General features: G+C 42.8%; 2 protein-coding genes across 2 annotated transcripts in view; both read left to right on the forward strand.

Annotated features, from left to right (window-relative positions):
* Positions 1 to 564: 564 nt before the first annotated feature.
* On the forward strand, positions 565 to 1,128 carry LOC132837087 (histone H2B 7-like). The gene has a single exon (XM_060856764.1). It carries the CDS (start codon positions 571 to 573, stop codon positions 949 to 951), a length of 381 nt encoding a protein of 126 aa, XP_060712747.1. The 5' UTR covers positions 565 to 570; the 3' UTR covers positions 952 to 1,128.
* A 942-nt stretch (positions 1,129 to 2,070) lies between these two features.
* The window catches only part of LOC132837346 (histone H2AX-like), a 28,096-nt gene continuing 5,558 nt past the window's right edge, over positions 2,071 to 24,608 (forward strand). Inside the window, exon 1 of the mRNA XM_060857012.1 lies at positions 2,071 to 2,434. Coding sequence (XP_060712995.1) covers positions 2,071 to 2,434 — 364 coding nt within the window. The remainder of the gene's footprint in view (positions 2,435 to 24,608) is intronic.

Below are 24,608 nucleotides of genomic sequence, written 5' to 3' on the forward strand. Positions count from 1 at the left end.
TGCTGCCTCACAGCGCCTGAGACCCGGGTTCAATTCCCGACTCAGGCGACTGACTGTGTGGAGTTTGCACGTTCTCCGCGTGTCTGCGTGGGTTTCCTCCGGGTGCTCCGGTTTCCTCCCACAGTCCAAAGATCTGCAGGTCAGGTGAATTGGCCCGGGTAAGGGGTATATGTAGGGGTATGGGTGGGTTGCGCTTCGGCGGGTCGGTGTGGACTTGTTGGGCCGAAGGGCCTGTTTCCACACTGTAAGTAATCTAATCTAAAGTAATCTAATCACATCAGCATAACAACGAGCAAAAGGAAACCGAGCCAATACCACAGTCACTTTCTGTATCTCAGTCAGACTGACAGGAACAGAATCACGAGTCAATTCACGTTTCGTTGCAATTCCACTTTGAATCTCACACTAACCAATCAGAGCGACTCTATGTTTGGGATTGAATCTGTGTAAACTAGCCAATCAGTAAAAAGGCTTTCCCATCCCTCATTAGCATTGATGACGCCGTCAGTCTATAAAGAAGGAGGTCCGAGCCAGCTTTCCCTTATTCTGTGTCTGAAAGTGAGCGGGACGATGGCTGATGAGAAGAAAGCCCAGCAAACCTCCAAAAAGGGCGCGAAGAAAATCATTAAGAAGGCGCCAGCAAAGGGCAACAGGAAGAGGAAAAGGTCCAGGAGAGAAAGTTATTCCATCTACATCTACAAAGTGATGAAGCAGGTTCACCCCGACACCGGCATCTCCTCCAAGGCCATGAGCATCATGAACTCGTTCGTTAACGATATTTTCGAGCGGATCGCGGGGGAGGCTTCCCGTCTGGCCCATTACAACAAGCGCAGCACCATCAGCTCCCGGGAGATCCAGACCGCCGTGCGGCTGCTGTTGCCCGGGGAGCTGGCCAAGCACGCCGTGTCGGAGGGCACAAAGGCGGTGACCAAGTACACCAGCTCCAAGTGAAGGACCGCACTGCACTGAAACACACACATCCACAACCCAAAGGCTCTTATAAGAGCCACCCACAACTTCCCCGAAACAGCTGAATCATATGTTTTTAAAATTAATCTTTCTACGAGATTTATGTTCTATAAGCGACCGAGTGATCGCTGACCCGGTCCGCGCCTTATTCTCGGATACGTTCATGTATATCCTATAGTCCCTGTCTGGGGAGAGAGATCATGTTAAACGCCACTTTTCAGCTGATTGTATGTGTCCTTTTTTTTTGTTATTCGATCAGTTTTGGAGCTACAAACCCCGGTGGGGCATGAACCCTGGGTTTCATCCCCATCAAACCAAGTGCCCCCAGCACCCATCGGCAAGCAAAAAAAGTTTCCTTCTGAGTCCGATTTTACTTTATTTAGTTTTAATTTCCAAATCTCCGCACGGGTTTTGTCAGGATGCAAAGCCTTGCCAAATGCACCGAAATAAAACTAGAACAGCCGCAGAAGTGGCAGAGGAAATGTGGAGCTTTTAGCGATCTATGATCCTGTCCAGCAAGGAGGGTAACTTAACAATATTCTCGAACGACTGTGTTCACTATTAATGCGCTTACTCGGGAGAACGTAATCTCATGTTGTATCAGTATATCGGGGTGCTGTTGAAATGTGAACGAAATGATTAGTTGCAGAGTGCAGGGTGTGGCGCCTTTTTTTGGTTCTGCTTGTGTTTAACGTTTGGAAAATCCCAATTCAAGATCAGAAAAAACAAGTTCCAGTAGGCTAGGGAATGAGGTAGAGTTAATATAAAGGGCACACTTTTCATGTAGAAGTAAATTATCTCGAATATTCGTGCATTCTTCTGTGTTTAAACTTTTTTTTCGGTACATATTGGCGGGTTTTTCAAATTGTAAAAAAAAGCGGTTGATGATTTGGCGCCGGTACTTCCCGCCCTCTTCCCCGGGCCCTCTCCGGATTGGGGAATGAGGCAGATATCTGATTGGGAATTGAAACAACATTAGGCGGGGCTGAACAATGGGACCAATCAGAAATGGCCGCCCCACCATTCCTCCCGAAGGTATAAGAGGCCACAATGTGGGCGGAGTGTAGTATTCTCTGTGACAGTGTTTGTGAGTTTGTGACCATGTCTGGGAGAGGAAAGGGCAGTGGGAAAACTCGCGCTAAAGCGAAGTCTCGGTCGTCCCGGGCTGGCCTGCAGTTCCCGGTGGGCCGTGTTCACAGGCTCCTGAGAAAGGGCAACTATGCTGAGCGTGTGGGTGCCGGAGCGCCGGTCTATCTGGCTGCGGTGCTGGAGTATCTGACGGCTGAAATCCTGGAGCTGGCCGGCAACGCGGCCCGGGACAACAAGAAGACCCGCATCATCCCCAGGCACCTGCAGCTGGCCGTGCGCAACGACGAGGAGCTCAACAAGCTGCTGGGAGGGGTGACCATCGCTCAGGGTGGGGTGCTGCCTAATATCCAGGCCGTGCTGCTGCCCAAGAAAACCGGTGCTGGATCTGCTAAGAAATGAAGAGACCATTATTGAATCTGACAACCCAAAGGCTCTTTTCAGAGCCACTCACAGCATCTGTGAAAGGAGCTGAACACCCCCCGTCTGTCGGATTGAATTACCTTCATTTAATTGGTATCGGTGTCAGTTCCTGCCTTATTCGATACTGTACTGTCACTGTGTGTTATCTGATACGAAACCTTTCCTTGTGGCCGTTTACCGTTTGAGCCGTAGCATAAGGAGCGTGAACAGTTTATCATGGAGTATTGATACAACGCAATGTTAACAGTGGGCGGAGTACATGATTTTTATTGATTGTAGATATCTGTGGTCCCGTGTCTTTAATTATCGTACTGTAAATGAATCACTCAGTCCCTGTACTCGCTTGCAGGCAGCTTCACGTTATCTTGAACTACACTTAGGAAGAGCTGAATTGCCCCAGTGCCGCGGGTAAATTTATAATGAGTGGTCGCTGACTCACGGTGTTTTATTCTCGGGTGAGTTCCTGTGTAGGGTCCTTTTCCTGGCCGTAGAGAGGCAGCACAGTGGGGGCAACAGTCATTTTTCATGCTTCGAGTTGGTCGAGTTGCTGTTTAATACTGGACGAATTCGCGAGCTACCCGCCCCTGTGGGGTATGACCCTGATTTTGATCTCTGGCAAACAGAAGAAGTGAGTCAACATTCGAGTGGTACTAGAAAAGCGCAGCAAGTTAGGCAGCATCCGAGGAACAGGAAAATCGACGTTTTGGGCAAAAGCCTTTTGCCCGAAACATCGATTTTCCTGCTTCTCGGATGCTGCCTGAACTGCTGTACTTTTAAAGCATCACTCTAATCTCCAGCATCTGTAATACTTCTGCCAAACAGAAGTGCCCTATCTTTGAATTCCACGGATAGATTCAATTTACAGTTAAATTTCCCATATATTGAGTGTTGTTTAATTGCACAGTGCGCTGAATGAGACTTTCTGCTGTCGTTTAGAAGCTTTCAAAATGAACTGAGATCAAACCAGAACAGTTGCCTCACTGCAAGGGTCAGTCAAACAGCACAGAAACAGATCCTTCTGTCCAACTAGTCCACACCGAATATAATTTCAAACTAGACAAGTCCCACTTGCCTGTCCAGACTGTTCTTGGCCTATAACCATCCAAAATCTTAACAATGATCTACGTTGTGACTGTGTCCATATGCGTCACCCCCTGTTGATGTTAATTCCACAAAATCCATACTGTTTAAAAAAAATTTCTAAAATATTTTTCCTTTTACCTTAAAAATGTCTCATAGTTTTGCAGTCTCTTACCTCTATCCCTCATGATTGTCAAAACTCTATCACCCATCAAGATCTTAGGCTCCAGAGAACAAAGGTCCCAGCCTATCCTTGCAATGGAATCAATCCATTCCCATCAACATCCTAGTAAATCTTTTCTGTACCCTTTCCAGCTCAATAGTATACTTTTGATAACAGGGTAATCCAGAAGAGGACTCATCAACATCCTATACAACGTTAATACTACCTTTCAACTCCTGTACTCAAAGGTTTTCTTCACCACATTGACTACATGTGAAGCAAACTTGAAAAATATGCAGCTGGCCAACTAGGTCCCTCTGTTCAACAGCACTACCCAAGGCCATACTTGTAATTGTATAAGTCCTACACTTGTTTGTTTTGTAAATATGCACTGCCTCAATAACTCCATCTGCCATTCCTCATTACATTAGATTAGACTTAGTGTGGAAACAGGCCCTTCGGCCCAACAAGTCCACACTGACCCTCCGAAGAGTAACCCATCCAGATCCATTTCCCTCTAACTAATACATCTAACACTATGGGCAATTTAGCATGGCTAATTCACCTGAACTGCACATCTTTGGACTACGGGAGGAAACACAGGGAGAATGTGCAAACTCCTCCCTGCCATCACTCATGCCATTGACTGATTTAATCAAGATTTGTTTCTAATCTGAGATAGACTTCACTGTCCACTAAGCCACCAATTTTGATGACATCTGTGAAATTACTAACCATGCCTTCTGTATTTTCATCGAAATCATTTACATAAAAAACAAACAAAAGTGGACCCAGCATCGATTGGGGTGGAACATCATTGGTAACTTGAATCCAGTCTGAAAAGCAACTGTCCACCTCCTCTCCATTTCCTGCTGTTATGCCAATTTTATATTCAATTGGCATGCTCAATCTGAATCCCATGTAATCTAACCTTGCTATTTAGTCTACCACGCAGAAAATTGTAAAAGAAACTTTGCCAAACTTCAAGTCAATAATGTTTACCACAGTGCCCTCAATCTTCTTGGATACTCCCTCAACAATCTCAATCAACTTTGGGAAATACGTCCTTCTACAAAACAATCCTGACAATTCCTAATTATGCCTTGCTCTCTCCTACCACTCCTCCCCAAAACCGTACATTTGAATCCTATCTTTCAGAATCACCTCCAACAATGTATCCATCACACAAGTCAGACTCTGAGATCTATACTTCCCAGGCTTCTCCTTCCATCCCTTTTTAAAATAATGGCAAAGTATGACCTGATATCCAATTTCTGCAAGGGACACCAGAATATCCTCCTTAACTTCCCACAATGTGCTGGGACATCTCAGATCTCTGAGATTAAAGACTTCCAGCATTTCCTCTTCTATAATGTGAACTGTTTTCAAAACAGCAATACTCATTTTCCTGGGTTTGCTGCTTCCCAGTAAAAAGACTGATGTAAAAATTCATTTTCTGCCTCTCGCATCTTCTGAAATTCAAACAGAACTGTAGGGGTGAACTGGATCTGCTGGGAACAAAATGGTCCACATCAACTCACCCAAAATGCCTGACAACTACAAAGGCAACCTGCCTTAGAACTAAAACACAAAATGGCTGAAAGGAGATGAATGTGACTAACAGTCTGTCCCAGCCTTAAATTAAAGAAAGCAATGATACCTTTGAACAAAACTACTTCAAATATAATTGCCTTGAGCTGCACGAATCCCAGATCAGAACATGCCTCCAAGGCAAATAAAGCACAATTCTCAGCTCACTAATGAAAGGGTAATTATACCACCAAATCAATAAATACCAGGTGCAAGATATAGCAGACTAAACTCCCGAAGTAGCTACAGGACCAAAAGTTAGCTATTTTGTATTAAACAGTTGTTTCTTAATTAATTTGCAACATAAAGCAATAATTTTAGTTAGAGATTCTACAAAATAAATATAGATACATCGAACCAAAACATTTATGCCTATGTGTGAAAGTTAGTAAGTTTTTAGATGTACCTTCATTTGCTCTGGACAAAATAGATTATTCACAGCTATTAATGACCATGAACGAAGGGTAGATATTTGTCATCCATTTTGGGTGAGCAGACATAGGCCACTTTGTTACCAGCAGATCCAGTTCACCCCGACAGTTTTGTTTGAATTTCAGAAGATGGGAGAGGCAGAAAATGAATTCTCACATCAGTTTTTATTGGGAAGCAGGCAGCCTCAGGAAAATGAATATTGATGTTTCGAAAACAGTTCACATTACAGAAAAGGAAATGCTGGAGGACTTTGAAAACAGGGCTAAACTTTACTAACCAGAACAGAAAGCATTCTCACAAATCTTATGGCAACTAGTTAAAACTAAATGTCTTTGGTATTTTAAACACACATGATTAGGACAATGGGAAGTATAAGACGAATAAAAGAATTTCATAAAGAAAGCACATGAGATACAATGAATAACAAAATTCAAACTCACTCACAGATCAAGCCAGCCCGAGGGGCCTGAAGGAGTCTAAAAATTAACTTTGGAATGTGAATGAAGAGGATGCATTGAAAGATGGCATGGACGAGTGATTATAGTGTCTGTTCAATGCCATGAGGCCATGGGAAGCCGAGGCCTGTTAAGGAACTGCCCGTCATTGATCTGGTGTCTTATAGGATTGAGTTTATGAAGTATGAAGAAGGATCAGAGTGATCAAGTTGGATGTGATTGTTATCAGCAAATTTATAAAAATACTGCTTTATGTTATAAATTTAGAGTGTGTCATGATCTCCCTTTCAGGGCTGGTCTCTGGAGAGAATCCTTTTCCCCTGCTTTAACTGGGTTTTGCATGAATTAATCTCCACTTACCTGAGTTCTGCCTGCCTGCTGAGTTTGCATTCCTTTTCAGGGAGAAAAGACTCCGACAACAACAACCACCTCTTTGACCTTTCATGTGCCCTACACTCTTTCTGTCCCTCATTGTTAACTTGCTTTGAATAATCTTGTAGAATCTCATTGAACTATGCTTAACCTTATCTGCCAAGACTATCTGGTATCCCTCTCTTTGATTTCCTAACCTCCCCCTCAAGAATGCCCTTACTATGTGCATAATGTTCAAGAGATGCTTTTCACCCCATTTATCTATGTCTAATATATGATTTATGTGTACTTGCAAATAAAACATTGACTTTGCTGCTCCTCTGATGCTGTGCTTTTCCAGTTTCATTTTTATCAACTCTGACTGTGCTTACTAAAAACCTTACATTTATCCACATTATAGGCAGCACGGTGGCACAGTGGTTAGCACTGCTGTCTCACAGCGCCAGAGACCCGGGTTCAATCCTTGCCTCAGGCGACTGATTGTGTGGAGTTTGCACGTTCTCCCCATGTGTGTATGGGTTTTCTCCGGGTGCTCTGGTTTCCTTCCACAGAGCAAAAATGCACAGGTTTGGTGAACTGGCCATGCTAAATTGCCAGTAGTGTTAGGTGATGGGGTAAATGCAGGGGAATGGGTCTGGGTGGGTTACACTTTGGCGGGTCGGTGTGGACTTGTTGGGCCAAAGGGCTTGTTTCCACACTATAAGTTATCTAATTAAGTTGCTTTTGCCCATTGATTTCTCCTCAACACAATCAAAATGCATCTTCTTTCACACCTCACCATCCAACCCAGTTTTATGCCATTTGCCAATCTGGAGATATTACATTTAGTTTTCTCTTCTAAATCATTGTGACTATATTGTGAAGAGTAGGATTCTAATCATGATTCTTGCCTTGATTCCTAGTCATAGCTTACCATCGGAAAAAAAATAGCCATTTATTCCCTCTACATGTTTTCTTCCAGCCAACCAGTTTTGTTTTAAAATCCCTCTCAACACCATGTTCTTTATTTTGTTTTATGTGTTTTACTTTGTCAAAACAAACATCTGAATGACGCCATCTGAATATCACCTCTACTCCAGCAGATTTGCCAAGCTGAGAACATCAAACATTATGACACAGGAACAGGCATTTCAAATCCATGCTGATTTTGATTGATTGCAATCTATTTTTTCACAGACACTCTGCAAGTATGTGTTTTTTTTCCCCTGCGGGCTGAGTGGCCAATAATTCCCAGATTATCTCTAACTTGCTTTTCGAATAGATTGGTTACATTAGCTAACTCACAATCTGTGGAAAACATTGTAATGCCTCTGGAATCTAGGAACATGACTATTCACTGTTTCTGTGACCACTATGTTAAGTACTCTGGGATGTGGATGACCAGGCCCTGCTGTTTCCCAGCTTCAATCCTATCCATTATCCCAACACAATTTTCCAAACAATACTGATTTGTTTCAGTTTTTTGCTCTCACTGAACTCTGTGTTCCCAAACATTCCTGGTGCATTATCTGTGTCATCCTTTGTGATTAGAGAACAACAGTTATGTATTTGGGTGGATATCCATTTTTGCTCCCTATTATAGACTGCCGCTTTTGATCTTTGTATTCATGAACCCATGTTTTTTTCTAATTTCCTCTTTACACATTTATCAATATTTTAAAAGTTAGTTTCTTTTTCAAAACATCTGCAAGCTTATTCCAGTCCTCATTTTCTCTTTCTTAATCAATGCCCTTTATCGAGTTGTTTGCTGAACTTTAAATTGTGGCAAAAGTGAGGACTGCAGATGGTGGAGATCAGAGTCAAGATTAGAGGGTTGTTGGAAAAGCACAGCTGGTCAGGCAGCATCCGAGGAGCAGGAAAATCAACGGTTTGGGCATTTCTTCATCAGGCATAAGGCTGGGAGCCTCCAGGATGGAGAGATAAATGGGAGTTTGGCGGGGGGGGGGGGATGGGCGGTGTGTGTGTGTGTGCTGGGGATAAAGTAGTTAAGAGTTTAATAGATGGATGGAGGTGGGGCTGAAGGTAATAGGTCAGAGAGGAGGGTGGAGCGGATAGGTTTTTTACTTAGATTAGATTAGATTACTTACAGTGTGGAAACAGGCTTTTCGGGCCAACAAGTCCACACCAACCCGCCGAAGCGCAACCCACCCATACCCCTACATATACCCCTTACCTAACACTACGGGCAACTTAGCATGGCCAATTCACCTGACCCGCACATCTTTGGACTGTGGGAGGAAACCGGAGCACCCGGAGGAAACCCACGCAGACACGGGGAGAACGTGCAAACTCCACACAGTCAATCGCCTGAGTTGGGAATTGAACCCAGGTCCCTGGCGCTGTGAGGCAGCAGTGCTAACCACTGTGCCGCCCGTAAAATGTAACCCACCCAGACCTATTTCCCCTCCAACTAATAGACCTAACACTATGGGCAACTTAGCATGACCAATTTACCTAACCTGCACATCTTTGTGACTGTGGGAGGAAACCCACAGACACAGGGAGAATGTACAAACTCCACAGAGACAGTTACCGGAGGCTGGAATCGAACCTGGGACCCGGGTGCTGTGAGGCAGCAGTGCTAACCACTGAGCTATCATGTGAAGGAAAATTGGCAGGTCAGACAGGTCATGAGGATGCTGCTGAGCTGGCAGGTTGGAACTGGTGTAAGGTGGGGGGAGGGGAAATGAGGAAACTGGCGAAGTTCACAAAGTTGATTTTACGCATTCTGTGAAACCTTTTGTAAGGATGCCTACCTTGAAGAAGTTCTCCCCCTCCCTCTACAAAGATCTCAGTGAGTCTCTCTCTCTCACTGCAACCCCCAGGTCATCTCCTCTGCCCTGAACTCTAAATTGTTCCCAGGCTTTATGTTTGTTTGTTTATTTTCTAACTAATTTGTATGCCTATTCTTGGGATCTAATATTATCTCACAGAGCCCTAAAGTTTTGTTAAGTTTACAAAAGTAATACTAAAATTTTGTAAATTGTAAAACTTTCCAAACTCAGGGCAACCTCCATCTGAAAAGTTAAATGTAGTTGATGTAGGGAGACACACCATAATCACATGGAAATACATCCCCTTTACTTCATTGTCGCTTGATCAATACATTGGAATTCCCTGTTCATGGCATTGTGGGTAGCACATGGACACCAGCTGTTCCAGAAGGTGGCTCACCACCGCCTGCTCAAAGGGGAATAAATGGTAGGTTCAGCCAGTGACGTCCACGTCCCCAGAGTGAATAAACAAAAACACCTGGGGTTTCTCGTTGTGGCATACAATACATCACAAGGTTTCTGTCTGCAGTATGTCTGTTGTTCACTGTATACTAATGCACACGCCTCCTGAACCAGAAACAGGGACGAATACTGTGATGCAAGACTCTACCAATAGTTACATTCTGCCTAGTGTTCCACTTATTTCATTTGTGTTACTATTTTCCACTTATGTTACTTTCTTAAAGGAATTAATAGTTGTGGATGAGGGTCAGCAGGATTCAATACCACGGTTAATATAAGATCAGACTTGATGTTACGAATGGGGGAAGCACAGGGGATGGGCCGAATGGCCGCCAGCTTCTCAACTCCCTGATCAGATTGTGAGAGAGCCGGAAGGAGGAGTTATTAACATGACCCGGGACTGAGCTCCATTGGAACTACCTAAAAGAGCAATTCCCAGCTTGCAACCTTCTCTGTCCTTTCCCCCACAGTCCTAGTTCCTTTTCTCAAACTGGGAGAAAAGGGAATTGGGGAAATGACCAAATTATGTTTGTTTCTGGGAAGCAGTAGGTAAAGCAGCGCGTGCGCGAAGTAGTCTCTCCCCCAAAGCTGACTGTTCTTGAGAGAGGAATGCAAACATGAGGCCCTCCCCCAGCGCTGCCATTGAGGAGCATTTACTCAGTGAGTACAAGAGGTTTGTTTGAAACAGACCGCAATGGAGAGATCAGCGCCCAGGGAAGCGAGGGAACAGCAGGCTCCTTCCAGCAGCACATCGGGATGGGAGCCTGGGACACAGAGGGGGCTCCGAGACCGGGATTGATTCGGGGTGAGTTCAGGGAGAACCGGGGGCTGTTTGTAAGAGGCCGAGCGGAGCAGGAACTGGTCCCGGAACTTGGAGTGAGCGGGCTGGGGGGAAGAGAGAGGCCTTTCTCGGGCTGTGTGTGGGCCTGCTGAGGGAGGCAGAGCGGGAAGAAGCTGCTGTGGGACATTCTTGGGGTTTTTAATCCCCTAAACACTGACGAAAGTTCATTATTTGGCTTCTGTTTCACGCTTTTTGTTGCGAATAGACATTGAATTGTTGGGAAATAAAGGACAGTGATCTAAATGTGATAAAAGTGCCCGTTGTTCTTCCTTCAACAGTTCGTGTTTTTTGGGAGCTGAATATTTAACTGTGTAATCATTCTATTTTTGGAGCTGTGCATGTGTTGGTTAGTTTACTTTCATCTGAGTAAATTATTTCAGAATTTCGCAAACAGAAAAAGACTGGGAGGAGCTCAGTGTTGCTTTGTAATCAGACCCTGCTCTGTTTAAAAACAGAAGTACCATGATCATGACCTGACTGTTGCGTTGATCAGTTGATGTCTTTCTACTCAGAAATCATGATATCTCTCTTTTTCTTCCTGCAGGCAAATGTTTGATGGACCAAGATAATGTAATATTTCCTCAGTACAAAGCCAAGTATGACTGTCTGCTTTTACCAACCAGCAGGCATGTTACAGTTATCAGATTGGAGAACATCCTTTCCACAGTCGGAGTGGATTGAGTCAAATACACATTGAGCTCAATTTCCATAAGGATGCATTCAATCCGAGTCTGACACAACTAATGAAATATTTTTTAAAAATTTCTCCTTACTCAATGCACAACAGCACAGCTCCAATAAATTCCATTATGCATAGCCAGTTATCATTTGCAACATCAGAAGAGGGATAGACTGTATCCTCATATGAAATATACATTCAGGAATTACATTAATCCACATGTAGTAAAGGCAATTTTAAAGTTACAATCAAGGTGAACAAACAAGTCATGCTGTTACATTGTTACAACAAGGATATATGAAGATATGGAGTGCAGATGCAGAAAGAAACTTTGAAAATTTCAGTACCTGAGAAAGTCAAAATTACGTTTTTGATAAATCATTGTCCTGGAAAAGACACAACAGTTAAACAATGTAAATTCTGAATGAACATCTGGGCCAAAGCCTGATGGCGAGAGAGTGCTCATCGCGTGTGAACACACTCACAACCACCATCTCCATCTGACCCCCATATGTGTGCTTGCGCGCACACGCACCATTCTATTTCCCACAGAGCTACTGACTGATTAACAATAGTTGCAAATTTCTACACCATCCTGAAATACACATTACAACATCTAACAGTAATGAAGATCCATATACACCGCAACTAGCAGAAAACATTTTATCAATCTGATTTCTACTCTCTGATCTCAAGTCAAAGAGATCTACAGCACAGAATATGTCGATTCAAATTACTAACTCTGCACAGATCAAAACAGTCTATAACAACACAGCTAATTGAAATGGATTAGAATTGTTAACTCAATGAGTATTCCATTTCCAAAGATTTTTCATGGCAGCTGAGAAGTTGTCTTCCCCATCTGTGTCATAACGCCATTCTCCATTTCATCATTTTGTAGGATTTTTTTTCAGCCCAGAAAGAAAGATTGTATTATTGTGTCTTTCAAAATTTGTTTCAAGAAATCTATGAAGAACCCTGCATTCATCTTGACTATCTCTCTATTAAACTATAAAAAACATCAAGGAATCAGGATATAGTTTTGTCAAGGAGTCAATGGAACCAGATCATTACTATTTAAAGCAGTGCAGAAAGAAAGAAAAAGCTAAAATCGATAGGTTTGTCAAGCTGCTCCTTTATTTTAACCACCAAGAGTTGGTTGTTCAATAAATTGAATTTGACTGTTTAAATATTCTTCACCATTAGTGGAAAATAAAAGACCTTTTGTTTGCCCCCACCCTACCAGAGAGCAACACAAGAATACTGCTCATGGCTTGCACCAGATCCTGTCCAGATTGGTAAATAGTATAGAATTGGCCACTTCACTTTTCTGCACAAGGAGCATTGTCTTCAGTCAGCTGCAATGCAGTTGAAGTGTTCACTTAGGAGCAAATAGATTTGGTTAATAATGATCATTAATTCATTGGTAAAGTATGCCACAATACAAAAATTGATAGCATCCTGAAAACCAGACCTTGATATCCCCACTGTTCCTGGTTAGACTCTGCACTATAGGAATTGCAAAAGTCTATTGCTTTTCTCGCCTTGATTCTGAAGAAAAGCACAGATGCTTTTCTGCTGTAATGTGTTGCATGTTCACCTGTCCATGGATCCAATAGGCTCTAAAACTAAAGAACATAGGCTGTGGACATTATCCAACTACAAATACAAGGCCAAATATTAGCAGATATAGAAACACATCCACGTTCACTGACAGGAGCTGACTCCAGTGGCAATGGATGAAACCTGATTCATGTCAAGTAGCAGAAGTTTAAACAATTAATTGTGCTTGCAGTTACGAAAAGTGACATGTTTCAATTTAGACGACACCGAACCACTGAAATACAATAAACAAGATTAAGGACCACATTGTTATCAAGTATCAGAGACTGATCGATTGAATTTAGTTCTCAGTCTCAGGCTGGTGCTGATGTAAACACACTTTATCCACACTCCCATTTTTGTTTGAGGATCTGAGTAATGCAGAAACATTTCCGCACATTTTATTGAATGAAACACTGATTTATAAGGCATTAAACCTACCTCAAAGTGTATCAGATCATGACATGCAGAACTGGAAACATAAGGAGATATGCAGAAAATATCAGTGTGGTATAGACCAGTACCGCTCCTTGAAAGTGATACAGATTGGCAGCACAACAGAAAACTCACTCGTGCACTCAGCCAGTTAATAGAGAAAGGGAAAAAATGAATTAAATTTAGGCTCAGGTATTTCCAAATATGGACAGTTATAAATTGACTCACCAAACCATTAATCATTTCAGTTAGTGTTAAGATATGACATTTCACAGTGTCTAACAGCGACTGATAAAGACTCCTGCATACACAATGTAAAAAAAAATCTGCAAACAATAACATTCAGATTCATGGCAAAGTAAACATTGAACCAACATTAATCCCTCGCTTACAAAGTGTCAGTGAATATTGATCGAGTTCGTCCAATGCCCAGACCAAACAAATACAACTCAACGTGTAAAGAGAATGAGATTCACATACTCCACCTGATGCTGTTGCATACAAAACCAAACTGGCACTATAGTTATTCAATGGCAGAATACAGCAGAACTAATCTCACATTAGCATTTACCTTGAGATACTGGCAGTGAGTGAATGAAGTTCAGACGTCCAACAATTAGTGGAAATTAGTATGGAGACCAGATGAACAACAGCCCAGTCTGGACACAATGGGCTGAATGGCCGTAGTAATTCTGTGATTCTGTCATAAATCACAAAATGCAGAAGAGTTTAAGGCCCAATCACAACACCCTTAAAATCTACTATCACAGAATGAATCTCAGTCACAGAGAATTATTTTTCCTAAATTCATTCATGGGATGAGGGCATCACTGGCTAGGCCAGTATTTATTGCCCATCCCTAACTGCTCAGGGGGTAGTTATGAGTCAACCACATTGCTGTGGGTCTGGAGACACAAGGATGGCAGTTTCCTTACAGGACATGAGTCAACCAGATGGGTTTTCCTGAAAATCAATCATACATTCCTGGTGATGATTGGACTCTTAGAAAATTATTGGCTGCCAGAGAATTCAGCAACTTTCATACATAAAAGAGTTGAAAGTAGTTGGTACTGACTGAGTACTTGACTCTCACAGTCACACAGCAGAAACTGACAAGGATAGATCAATAAGCCCTCTGATCCTCAGCATCTTCATAACTCACTTCTCCTTGGTGCACAGATTACAGGAATATTACTAAGTGGCTGGCAAATAGTATAACATATTACAGCTTACATCAGTGCTTGATGGATACAGAATAAAACCTCCTTGAAATAACACCAATTGGCTATTACACAGAGGAGCAGAATCTGAATGGACAGATGTTGAGTTAATGCAAAATGTGTAAATAAGGATGCGACAGATGCAGAGTTAAATTGACACATATATTGCATGCTAACAGTTGCTGGTTAACAGGTATTCACATAACACTGAGAAATGCTATAAATCCCTACATGAAGCTGCACAATGCCTAAGCAGTTATTGATAAGTCTCTGGGCCCACAGTTATCAATCAAGTTCTCAGAAATATATTAATCCCACACTCAAGATGTGACTCAACTCTTGACTCAAGAAAAGTATGGCACAGAAACTTTTTCTTTCCATTTCTCTTTAAGTCTGTGCAATTGAGAATGAGTTGCATCCACCCCAAGCGTAGAAAACACTCACGGTCAGGTTCCAGCAGATTGTGTAACTTGATGACGAATGTCATCACAATTTCAAATGGATGAGTTTTTTTTCACACAGTGATAAATTCTGTGTTAATTCAGCATTCAGAGGGAACTGATTGACAGACAGAGCAGGGCAATGTCTTTCATCATCCAGCTCACTCCAGCCCCAACTGTATCTGGGACTGAACCTTTTCTCCCCAGAGCTGACTATTCCTGAGTAGAGAAGCGCATGCGTGAGGCCCTCCCCCAGCGCTGCCATTGAGGAGCATTTACTCAGTGAGTACAAGAGGTTTGTTTGAAACAGACCGCAATGGAGAGATCAGCGCCCAGGGAAGCGAGGGAACAGCAGGCTCCTTCCAGCAGCACATCGGGATGGGAGCCTGGGACACAGAGGGGGCTCCGAGACCGGGATTGATTCGGGGTGAGTTCAGGGAGAACCGGGGGCTGTTTGTAAGAGGCCGAGCGGAGCAGGAACTGGTCCCGGAACTTGGAGTGAGCGGGCTGGGGGGAAGAGAGAGGCCTTTCTCGGGCTGTGTGTGGGCCTGCTGAGGGAGGCAGAGCGGGAAGAAGCTGCTGTCGGACATTCTTGTGATTCACAATCCTCTGAACTCTGTTGAGATTTCATTGTTTCCGATTGTTTGTTGAGATTGTGCAGTCAATACCGGAATCGCAGACCGACTGTAGGAATGGGATACTCCTGTAAAAGGAGTGTGTCTTGGGAAAAAATAAGGTATAGCACCGTTTTTTTTTCTCTCTCCAACAGGTAGTGTATTGGGATTTGGATTTTGAACTGTGTTAGCATTCTGGTGGTGAGTAGTCCTACTCATGGAGCTGTGCCGTTGCTCAGTTTGCTCGAAACGTCGAATTCCCTATTCCTGAGATGCTGCCTGGCCTGCTGTGCTTTGACCAGCAACACATTTTCAGCTGTGATCTCCAGCATCTGCAGACCTCATTTTTTACTCTTATGAGAAATAAATGCAATCTCCAGACAAAGAGCAGCTCACTGCAACAATGGAATCCGATCCGTGGCTCTGTTTAAGTTGCTGGCTTATCCTAACGAATATGCAATGAATGTGACATTGATCAATATTGCCAGACTCACTTCACATTGATTAATAGGTGGTGTCTCTCTATCTTCCTCCAGACAAATACCTGAGGGACGAAGACACTGTGATACTTCTTCGGTTCAAAGGGAAGTGGGACCAGCTGCCTTGAGCAAACAGCAGGTATGTAGCCCTTTGACATTTACACCATTTTGAAGATAGATAAACTGAATCCTCATCCAAAATAGACACTCAGCAACAGCATTAAAATCAGCATTTAATAAGAACATTTTCTACAATGTAGATAAACAAATAGATCATACTGTTACATCGTTTCAACAACCATCTGTGAGGTAGCTGCTAAGTACAGAGATGGAGGGAAACTGTGCTCATCAACAGTTTCTCTCTCTCCATTCTCAGTGCACATCACCCCATTTCCAACAAGTGTTATTATTTACAGCCATCGAGTCATACAGATGTACAGCACGGAAAGAGTCCCTTCGGTCCAGCCTCGACCACTTATCCATGCTGCTCATGATTTTATGAACCTCTATAAAGGTGCCTCTCCAGGGAAAGCAGCTCCAGCCTATTCAGCCTCTACCGCTAACTCAAATCCTCCAACCCAAGTGAAGCACATTTACATGGAGTTTATCTGTGACTGAGAAGGACAGCATTAACCTTTTACTGAATAGTCATCACAGACAGAGATGACAATTACATAATGTGATTTCCAAACAGTTTCTGCAAAAGTCTGAGTTTTTCTTGCTCCTAAATGACGACCTTCTGGTAGCTCATGTGCTATTCACAACACCTCCTTTCCATAACCCACTGGCAATACAACTTCATACAGTTCTGTCCCTTTCTCATCAGCCTGAATGTGTGACGGTCTCCATTTCCTCATTAGTACATCATTACTAATATAATAATATGCAGGGATATATTCAGATTATTTTTCTGTGTTGGCCTTTTGGTACAATTCCTTTAAATTTTCATCTTTCTGCTGTAACTTGGTTAATTTATCTCAGCTAAAGATGTCTGCTTTGTCATCTATCTCTTCCCGGTTTGTCTCAACCATCTGATCAAACAGGATCTCTGCTAATTTCACTTCAACTTTCATATCTGTACTCTTTGATCTTTCCTGTTTCAACTGGTGATTTTGTCACCACACAGTCTGGAAAATGCCCAGGTTATATGTCCAGCAATAATTCAGTTGCCTGAGTTTTCACTGGCTTTTCAACAGCAGCACTCCTACCGGTGAATCAACAATACCATTAGCAAGGACAGATTGTATTCCCGGAGCTGAGAGTTTGTCCACTACCCCTACCACAACTTCTCCACTCGTCACTGCACTGGACACTCTAACCTCACTTCTCACAATTCAGTGTTTCTTGTCTCAACATGAATTCCTGTTACTAGTACATTTTTGAGCAATAGTCCTTCAGAGGTATGTATCACCTCATCTTTCAGCATCACAGATTGAGAGGATCTTTGTATCTCTTAATATTGTAACCACTTTACCTGATCCTCTTAGCCTATGCGAGTAAACGTTACCTTCAGAGGTGGATGGTTTAAGAAGATCTGGCAACTCCGTCCAGCTTGTACATTCTGGTGCAGCTTTCGAATCTCCATTGTGCTTTCTGTTACCTCTATAACAAAATTCATTGGCTTCTCCTGTTTCCTACATCTGGCTTCCCAGTGTTTTTCCTAACCCACCAATACTCTGATTTCATGTGGCCTACTTTATTGCAGGGAAAACACCAGAGCTTTTTAACTTCCCTTTCCCCTTCAAGGATTTCCTTTTTAAGTTGTGATAAGTCATCCTTATGACCTTCACTGAAATCTATAATTTCCTTTCCATGTGAGGATTTCTCTTATCTTCAACTTCTATCGCTCATGGATTGAAATTGGCTTTAGAAGCCAAACTTTGATCAACTCATAACCATCAGCCGTTTCAGCTGCCAGTCTTGCCATTTTAACTCTCTGCTCTTCCACATGAGTTTTCACTAATTCAGGAAGTGAATTTTTGAACTCTTGTCTATGTGCCAATTTCCAAAGTTCAAACTCCCTCTCTTTCTTTCTTTCCTTTCTCTCCTTTTCTCTCTCTCCTCGTTCTCTCTTCTGCATTTAATCATAATTCAAAAAAATTCATTTCTGTTGCCCTTTCCTTGTCTTTTGCCTCTTACTCAAGTTGCTGCATTTTTCATTGAATGTTAGCCATCGCTGAAGATTCTGATGGTGTTTCCAACAAGTGTGAATGCTGAGCTACTGCTGTAATTATCTCTCCTTTCCTCATGGAAGGACACAGACTCAATCCCAGATTGTCTGCTATTTCCAGCAGCTTACCCTTAATCACCTTTTGTAAAAGGCCTAAAATCACTTCTTCCACCTGCAGAAAACTCTGGTTGACTGAAAGACGCATTGCTCTCCGAAGCATAGTTTAAACCAACTGAATTCAAAACCTGGAATAAAAGACACTAACACCTACCACTCGCTGCCTTCAAGTCCAACAACCCTAATCCCAAATCAGAACTACAGAACAAATCCTGCAAAGAGCCCCCTAACTTGTATGGACCAGGCCAGACCTGCTCAAAACATTTCAAGTTGACTGGACCCTAACTTTGCAAGTTGTTTTAAGCAGGTGTAACTCAGATAGTCCCAGAGTGATGTAGCTGGTCAAACCACAGAGTTTTAAACCAGACAGAACTGATTTACAAGATTATCAAATGAAACACAAACAAATGCTCCTATGCCTTAAAAGAGAACAGAATACTGAATAACTTAACCTATCCGAAAACCCTACAGATTATACCAACTTAATGATGCTGTTCCCAATACTTGCAAAAATCCCCATAAACACCCCTTCACACAAAAAAGATAAAATCAAGCACAGGGTCTTAGAGGAGAGATGTCACAGAGAGAGAGAGAGAGAGAGAGAGAACCAGCTTCTTTGGGTTTAGCAGCTGTTCCAAATGCCTGACTGCTTTCAGTCAATAGCCAGACAGCTAAAGACCAAATCAAACCAGAGAAAAGCTGAGCTGGAAAAACTGGGACACTCCCCTCTCATTGCACAATTGTTCTTTTTAAAAATGTGGAAGCCTTTTGCCTGAGGCATTATCTATTAGCTATAATTAAAATGTCCCTAAAACCCATCAAGTCAGACTTTTCAGAGCCTGTGTCTTTTACAGGCTTGTTAAAGGAGCAGCAGCATCACAGCTGACTGGTTCAAAAAGTAAAAGCTGTGGAATACAGGGTAATGTGTTGAATTGGATGCAAAGTTGGCTTAGTAACAGGAAACAAATGGTAATGGTTGATGGCTGCTCTTGTGAATGGAAAGTTGTTTCAAGTGGTGCTCTGCATGGCTCAGTGTTGGGACCTCTGCTGTTCGTTTTATACATTAAGGATTTGGACTTGAATATGGTGGGGAGATTTGTGAAATTTGCAGATAACACAAAAGTTGGTCATTTCGTGGATAGTGTAGAAGATGGCTGTCATCTCCAAAAGTATTATAGATGGTTTGGTGGAGTGGGCAGGAAAATGGCAGATGGAGTTCAGCTCTGATAAGTGTGAGGGAATGCATTTTGGGAAGTCAAACAGTAAATGGGAATAGACAATAAATAGGAATATACTGAGGGGCAGGGTGAGTGTGCAAGTGCATGGGTCACTATGGGTAGATAGGGTTGTAAAGGAGGCACGTGGAATGCTCTCCTTCATGGACAGAGGGATGGAATTCAAAAGTAGGGATATAACAATGAAACCATATAAGGCATTGGTGAGGCTACAACTGGAGTATTGTGTGCACTCTGAAAGTTTGTGCTTCCAAATATACCTATAACCTGGTGTTGTGTGATTTTTCACGAAATAGTGAGAGGGAGAGATTAGAGTATGCAGGACGAACCTGTTTCCTTTGGCAGAGTTCAAACACCAGGTATTATTGATTCAAATGAAGTAGTGTAGAATACATGATATGTGAGGAATTTTTTTTATATACATAGAGTGGTGGGTATCTGGAATTTGGTGCTGCAGGCAGAGACCCTAAACTCTTTTAAACAAAAATCTCTGGAACTGCACCCCCAGTTCTGTTAACTGCAAGGCTATGGGCTGCGGCAAGAAGATGGGACGAGAAAGGGCCTTTGAGTTGGCATGGACAAGATGGGCTGAATAGCCCCCTCTGTGCTGTATTGTTTTTATGATTCAATAGTTATCAATTGGCCCCTGCCAGACTTTGCAGTGTGAATATGTAAATATATTGACCATATAATGAATGTTACAGTTTGATAACGACACTCTCACATTCTCCAAGCAGGAACTGACAGATATAGATCAATAACTAAACTCACATATCCACATACACACTTGCATCAGGTAGGCCCCATTTATGGAGCTGTACGGGTGTTGTTTCATTTCTGGATCTCATTCCTTTGGGCTTAGAATTTTAAGAGAAAATGGACAAGGAACAGCTCAGGGCAGGAGTGGAATCAGACCCATGGTTCGGTTTACATTGCTGGCTTTAATTTAAAAAAAAACTTAATGATGAGGAACTGAATGTTACGTTGATGTTGCCAATCACAGGAGGTATCCCTTCTGTCTTCCTCCAGGCAAGTACTCAAAGACAATGTAATATTCCCTTGGTACAGAGCCAAGTGTGACCAGTTGCTTCGAACAAACAGCAGGTATGTTACTGCTGTCAGAGTGAAGAACATCCTTTCCACAGTCACAGAGTGGATTGAGTCAGGTTCACATTCAGCTCCATTCCCAGAGAGATACGTTCAAACCAAGAGTCAAACACCACCAAGGAAACTGAAGTTTATATTTTTTAATCTATATTCTAAATGCATCCTACCCAGTTTCAATCAACTTGAATGACTTCTCATCCAAAATATACACTGCATTAAAATCTGAACATCGAACAGTACAGGACAGGAATGGGTCCTTCAGCCCACCATGTTGTGCCGAACATGCCGTCAAAATGCAATTAATCCCTTCTCCCTGGCCTTGGTCCATAACCCTCTATTTCTTACATATTCATTTGCTTACCTAAAAGTCCTTTCAATACCCTTGTTGTAGCTTCCTCCATCTCCACCCCAGGCAGTGTGTTCCACTGCTACCACTCTCTTTGTTTAAAAATAAAACTGCCCCTTATGTCTCAGAGTCATAGAGATGTACAGCATAGGCCAGGTGCTGGCAGCAGGAGTAGATTGGGTTGGGATATCTGGTTGGCATGGACTGGTAGGAGCCTAATACAGTCAAAATTGGCCTTTCTCCAATTTAGAATTTCAACTTTTAGATCTGGTCTATCCTTTTCCATCACTATTTTAAATCTAATAGAATTATGGTCGCTGGCCCAAAGTGCTCACCCACTGACACCTCAGTCACTTGCCCTGCCTTGTTTCCCAAGAGTAGGTCAGGTTTTGCATCTTCTCTAGTAGGTACATCCACATAATGAATCAGAAAATTGTCTTGTACGCACTCAACAAATTGCTCTCCATCTAAACTCTGAACACTATGTCAGTCCCAGTCTATGTTTGAAACGTTAAAATCCCCTACCATAACCACCCTATTATTCTTACAGATAATCATAGAGTTGTACAGCATGGAAACAGACCCTTCAGTCCAACCCGTCCATTCCAACCAGATATCCCAACCCAATCTAGTCCCACCTGCCAGCACCCGACCCATATTCAAACCCGTCCTATTCACATAACCATCCAAATGCCTCTTAAATGTTGCAATTGCACCAGCCTCCACTACATCCTCTGGCAGCTCATTCCATACACGTACCACCCTCTGTGTGAAAAGGTTGCCCCTTAGGTCTCTTTTATATCTTTCCCCTCTCGCCCTAAACTTATGCCTTCTAGTTCTGGACTCCCCGACCCCAGGGAAAAGACTTTGCCTATTTACCCTATCCATGCTCCTCATAATTTTGTAAACCTCTATAAGGTCACCCCTCAGCCTCCGACGCTCCAGGGAAAACAGCCCCAGCCTGTTCCGCCTCTCCCTGTAGCTCTGATCCTCCAACCCTGGCAACATCCTTGTAAATCTTTTCTGAACCCTTTCAAATTTCACGACATCTTTCCGATAGGAAGGAGACCAGAATTGCACGCAATATTCCAACAGTGGCCGAACTAATGTTCTGTACAGCGCAACATGACTCCTAACTCCTGTATTCAATACTCTGACCAATGAAGGAAAACATACCAAACACCTTCTTCACTATCCTATCTACCTGCGACTCCACTTTTGAGGAGCTATGAACCTGCACTCCAAGGTCTCTTTGTTCAGCAACACTCCGAAGGACCTTACCATTAAGTGTATAAGTCCTGCTAAGATTTTCTTTCCCAAAATGCAGCACCTCGCATTTATCTGAATTAAACTCCATCTGCCACTTCTCAGCCCATTGGCCCATCTGGTCCAGATCCTATTGTAATCTGAGTAATCCTCTTCGCTGTCCACTACACCTCCAATTTTGGTGTCATCTGCAAACTTACTAACTGTACCTCTTATGCTCGCATCCAAATCATTTATATAAATGACAAAAAGTAGAGGGCCCAGCACTGATCCTTGTGGCATTCCACTGGTCACAGGCCTCCAGTCTGAAAAATAATCCTCCATCACCACCCTCTGTCTTCTACCTTTGAGCCAGGTCTGTATTCAAATGTATTCCATGAGATATAACCTTGCTAATCAGTCTCCCATGGTGAACCTTGTCGAACGCCTTACTGAAGTTGAAATGACTGGAGCCTAAATCCAGCACCTTACACCACTCAGCCACGCTACCGTGGTTATAGCTGAGATCTCCTTACAAGTTTGTTTTTCAATTTCCCTCTGACTATTCGGGGGTCTATAATACAATCCCAATAAGGTGATTATCCCTTTCTTATTTCTCAGTTCCACACAAATAACTTGCCTGGATGTATTTCCAGGAATATCCTCTCTGAGTACAGCTGTAATGTTATCCCTTCTCAAAATGCCACACCCCCTCCTCTCTTGCCTCCTTTTCTGTCCTTCCTGAAGCATTTGTATCCTGTAACATCAAGGTGCCAATCCTGTCCATCCCTGAGCCATGTTTCTGTAATTGCTATGATATGCCAGTCCTATGTTCCTAACTATGCCCTAAGTTCATCTGCTTTTCCTGCATTTACTTCTCTTGCCATGAATTAAATGCAGTTTAGTTTATTCGTCCTACGTTTTCCCTGCTTGCCCTGACTGTTTGACTCGCTTCTGTTCTTTACTGTACCAGTCTCAGACTGATCTCTTTCCTCACTACATCCGTGGTCCCACGCCCCCCCCCCGCCCCGCCCAACTTAATAATTTAAATTGTCCCGAGCAGTTCAAAGAAATTTCCCTGCCAGTATATTAGTCCCCTTCCAATTTAGGTGCAATCCGTCCTTCTTATAAAGGTCACTTCTACCCCAAAAGAGATTCCATTGATCCAAAAATGTGAATCCTTCCCCATACACCAGCTCCTCAGTCATGCATTCATCTGTTCTATCCTCCTATTCCTGCTCTCACTAGCTTGTAGCACTGGGAGTAAATTCCTTTTTAAATTTCTGCCTAACTCTCTGTAATCTCCCTTCAGATTCACAACCTTTTTCCTTCCTATGTTGTTGGTTCCAATGTGGACAATGACCTCTTGCTGTCCCCTCTTCCCCCGTGAGAACATTCTGCACCCTCTCGGAGACATCCTTGATCCTGGCACCAGGGAACCAACACCATTCTGCTTTATCGCTGCTGGCCATAGAAACATCTGTCTGTACCTCGGACTACAGAATCCCCTCACACAATTGATCTCTTGGAAGCCTTCGTTGCATTCGAGCCAGTCTCAGTACCAGAAACTTGGAATCTCAGTGGAATGTAGCATGGACAGCTATCACCCCCCTACACTTTCCAAACATCATACCTGTCCAAAGAGAAATCAAATATTGACATGAAGAGTACACATTCAGACAGGTACCCAGAGGTGATTGGACACAGAGTGAGAAAGCTCTCATAAAGTGGTCTGGTTATAAACATGTGAACAATAAATTCAAATACACATGCAGAATATAACTTAATCAAAAACTGTACCATTGAATAAAAGTTGTGGAAATTATCCAATCTGCTTTACACTGTCGAGACTGATTAATGATAGAAAAAGTCTCACTTTCATTTACAATACATAGAATTTCTCCAGTGAAGAGGGGGGTAATTTGGCCCAGTCCCCTGCAACAACTCTCCAAAGCAGATCTCACCCAGACGTAGACCCCACCCTATCCCCATAACTCCACGTTTATCACAGTCAACCACTGACACTGTACATCCTTGAATAATACAGGACAATTTACCATGGCTATTCCACCAACCCTGCACATGTTTGGACCATGCAAAGAAACTAGAGCACACAGAGGAAACTCAGGCAGACACTGGCAGAACGTACAAGCTGCACACAGATAATGAACCAAGGCTGGAATTGAATCTGTGTCCCTGGCACCACTGTGCCACCATGCCACCCTGACATGGATGGCAATAGATAAAATCTTATTCATGTTGAGCAACAGAG

Source organism: Hemiscyllium ocellatum, chromosome 49 (assembly GCF_020745735.1).
Source record: "Hemiscyllium ocellatum isolate sHemOce1 chromosome 49, sHemOce1.pat.X.cur, whole genome shotgun sequence".
Classification (NCBI taxonomy): Eukaryota; Metazoa; Chordata; class Chondrichthyes; order Orectolobiformes; family Hemiscylliidae; genus Hemiscyllium; species Hemiscyllium ocellatum.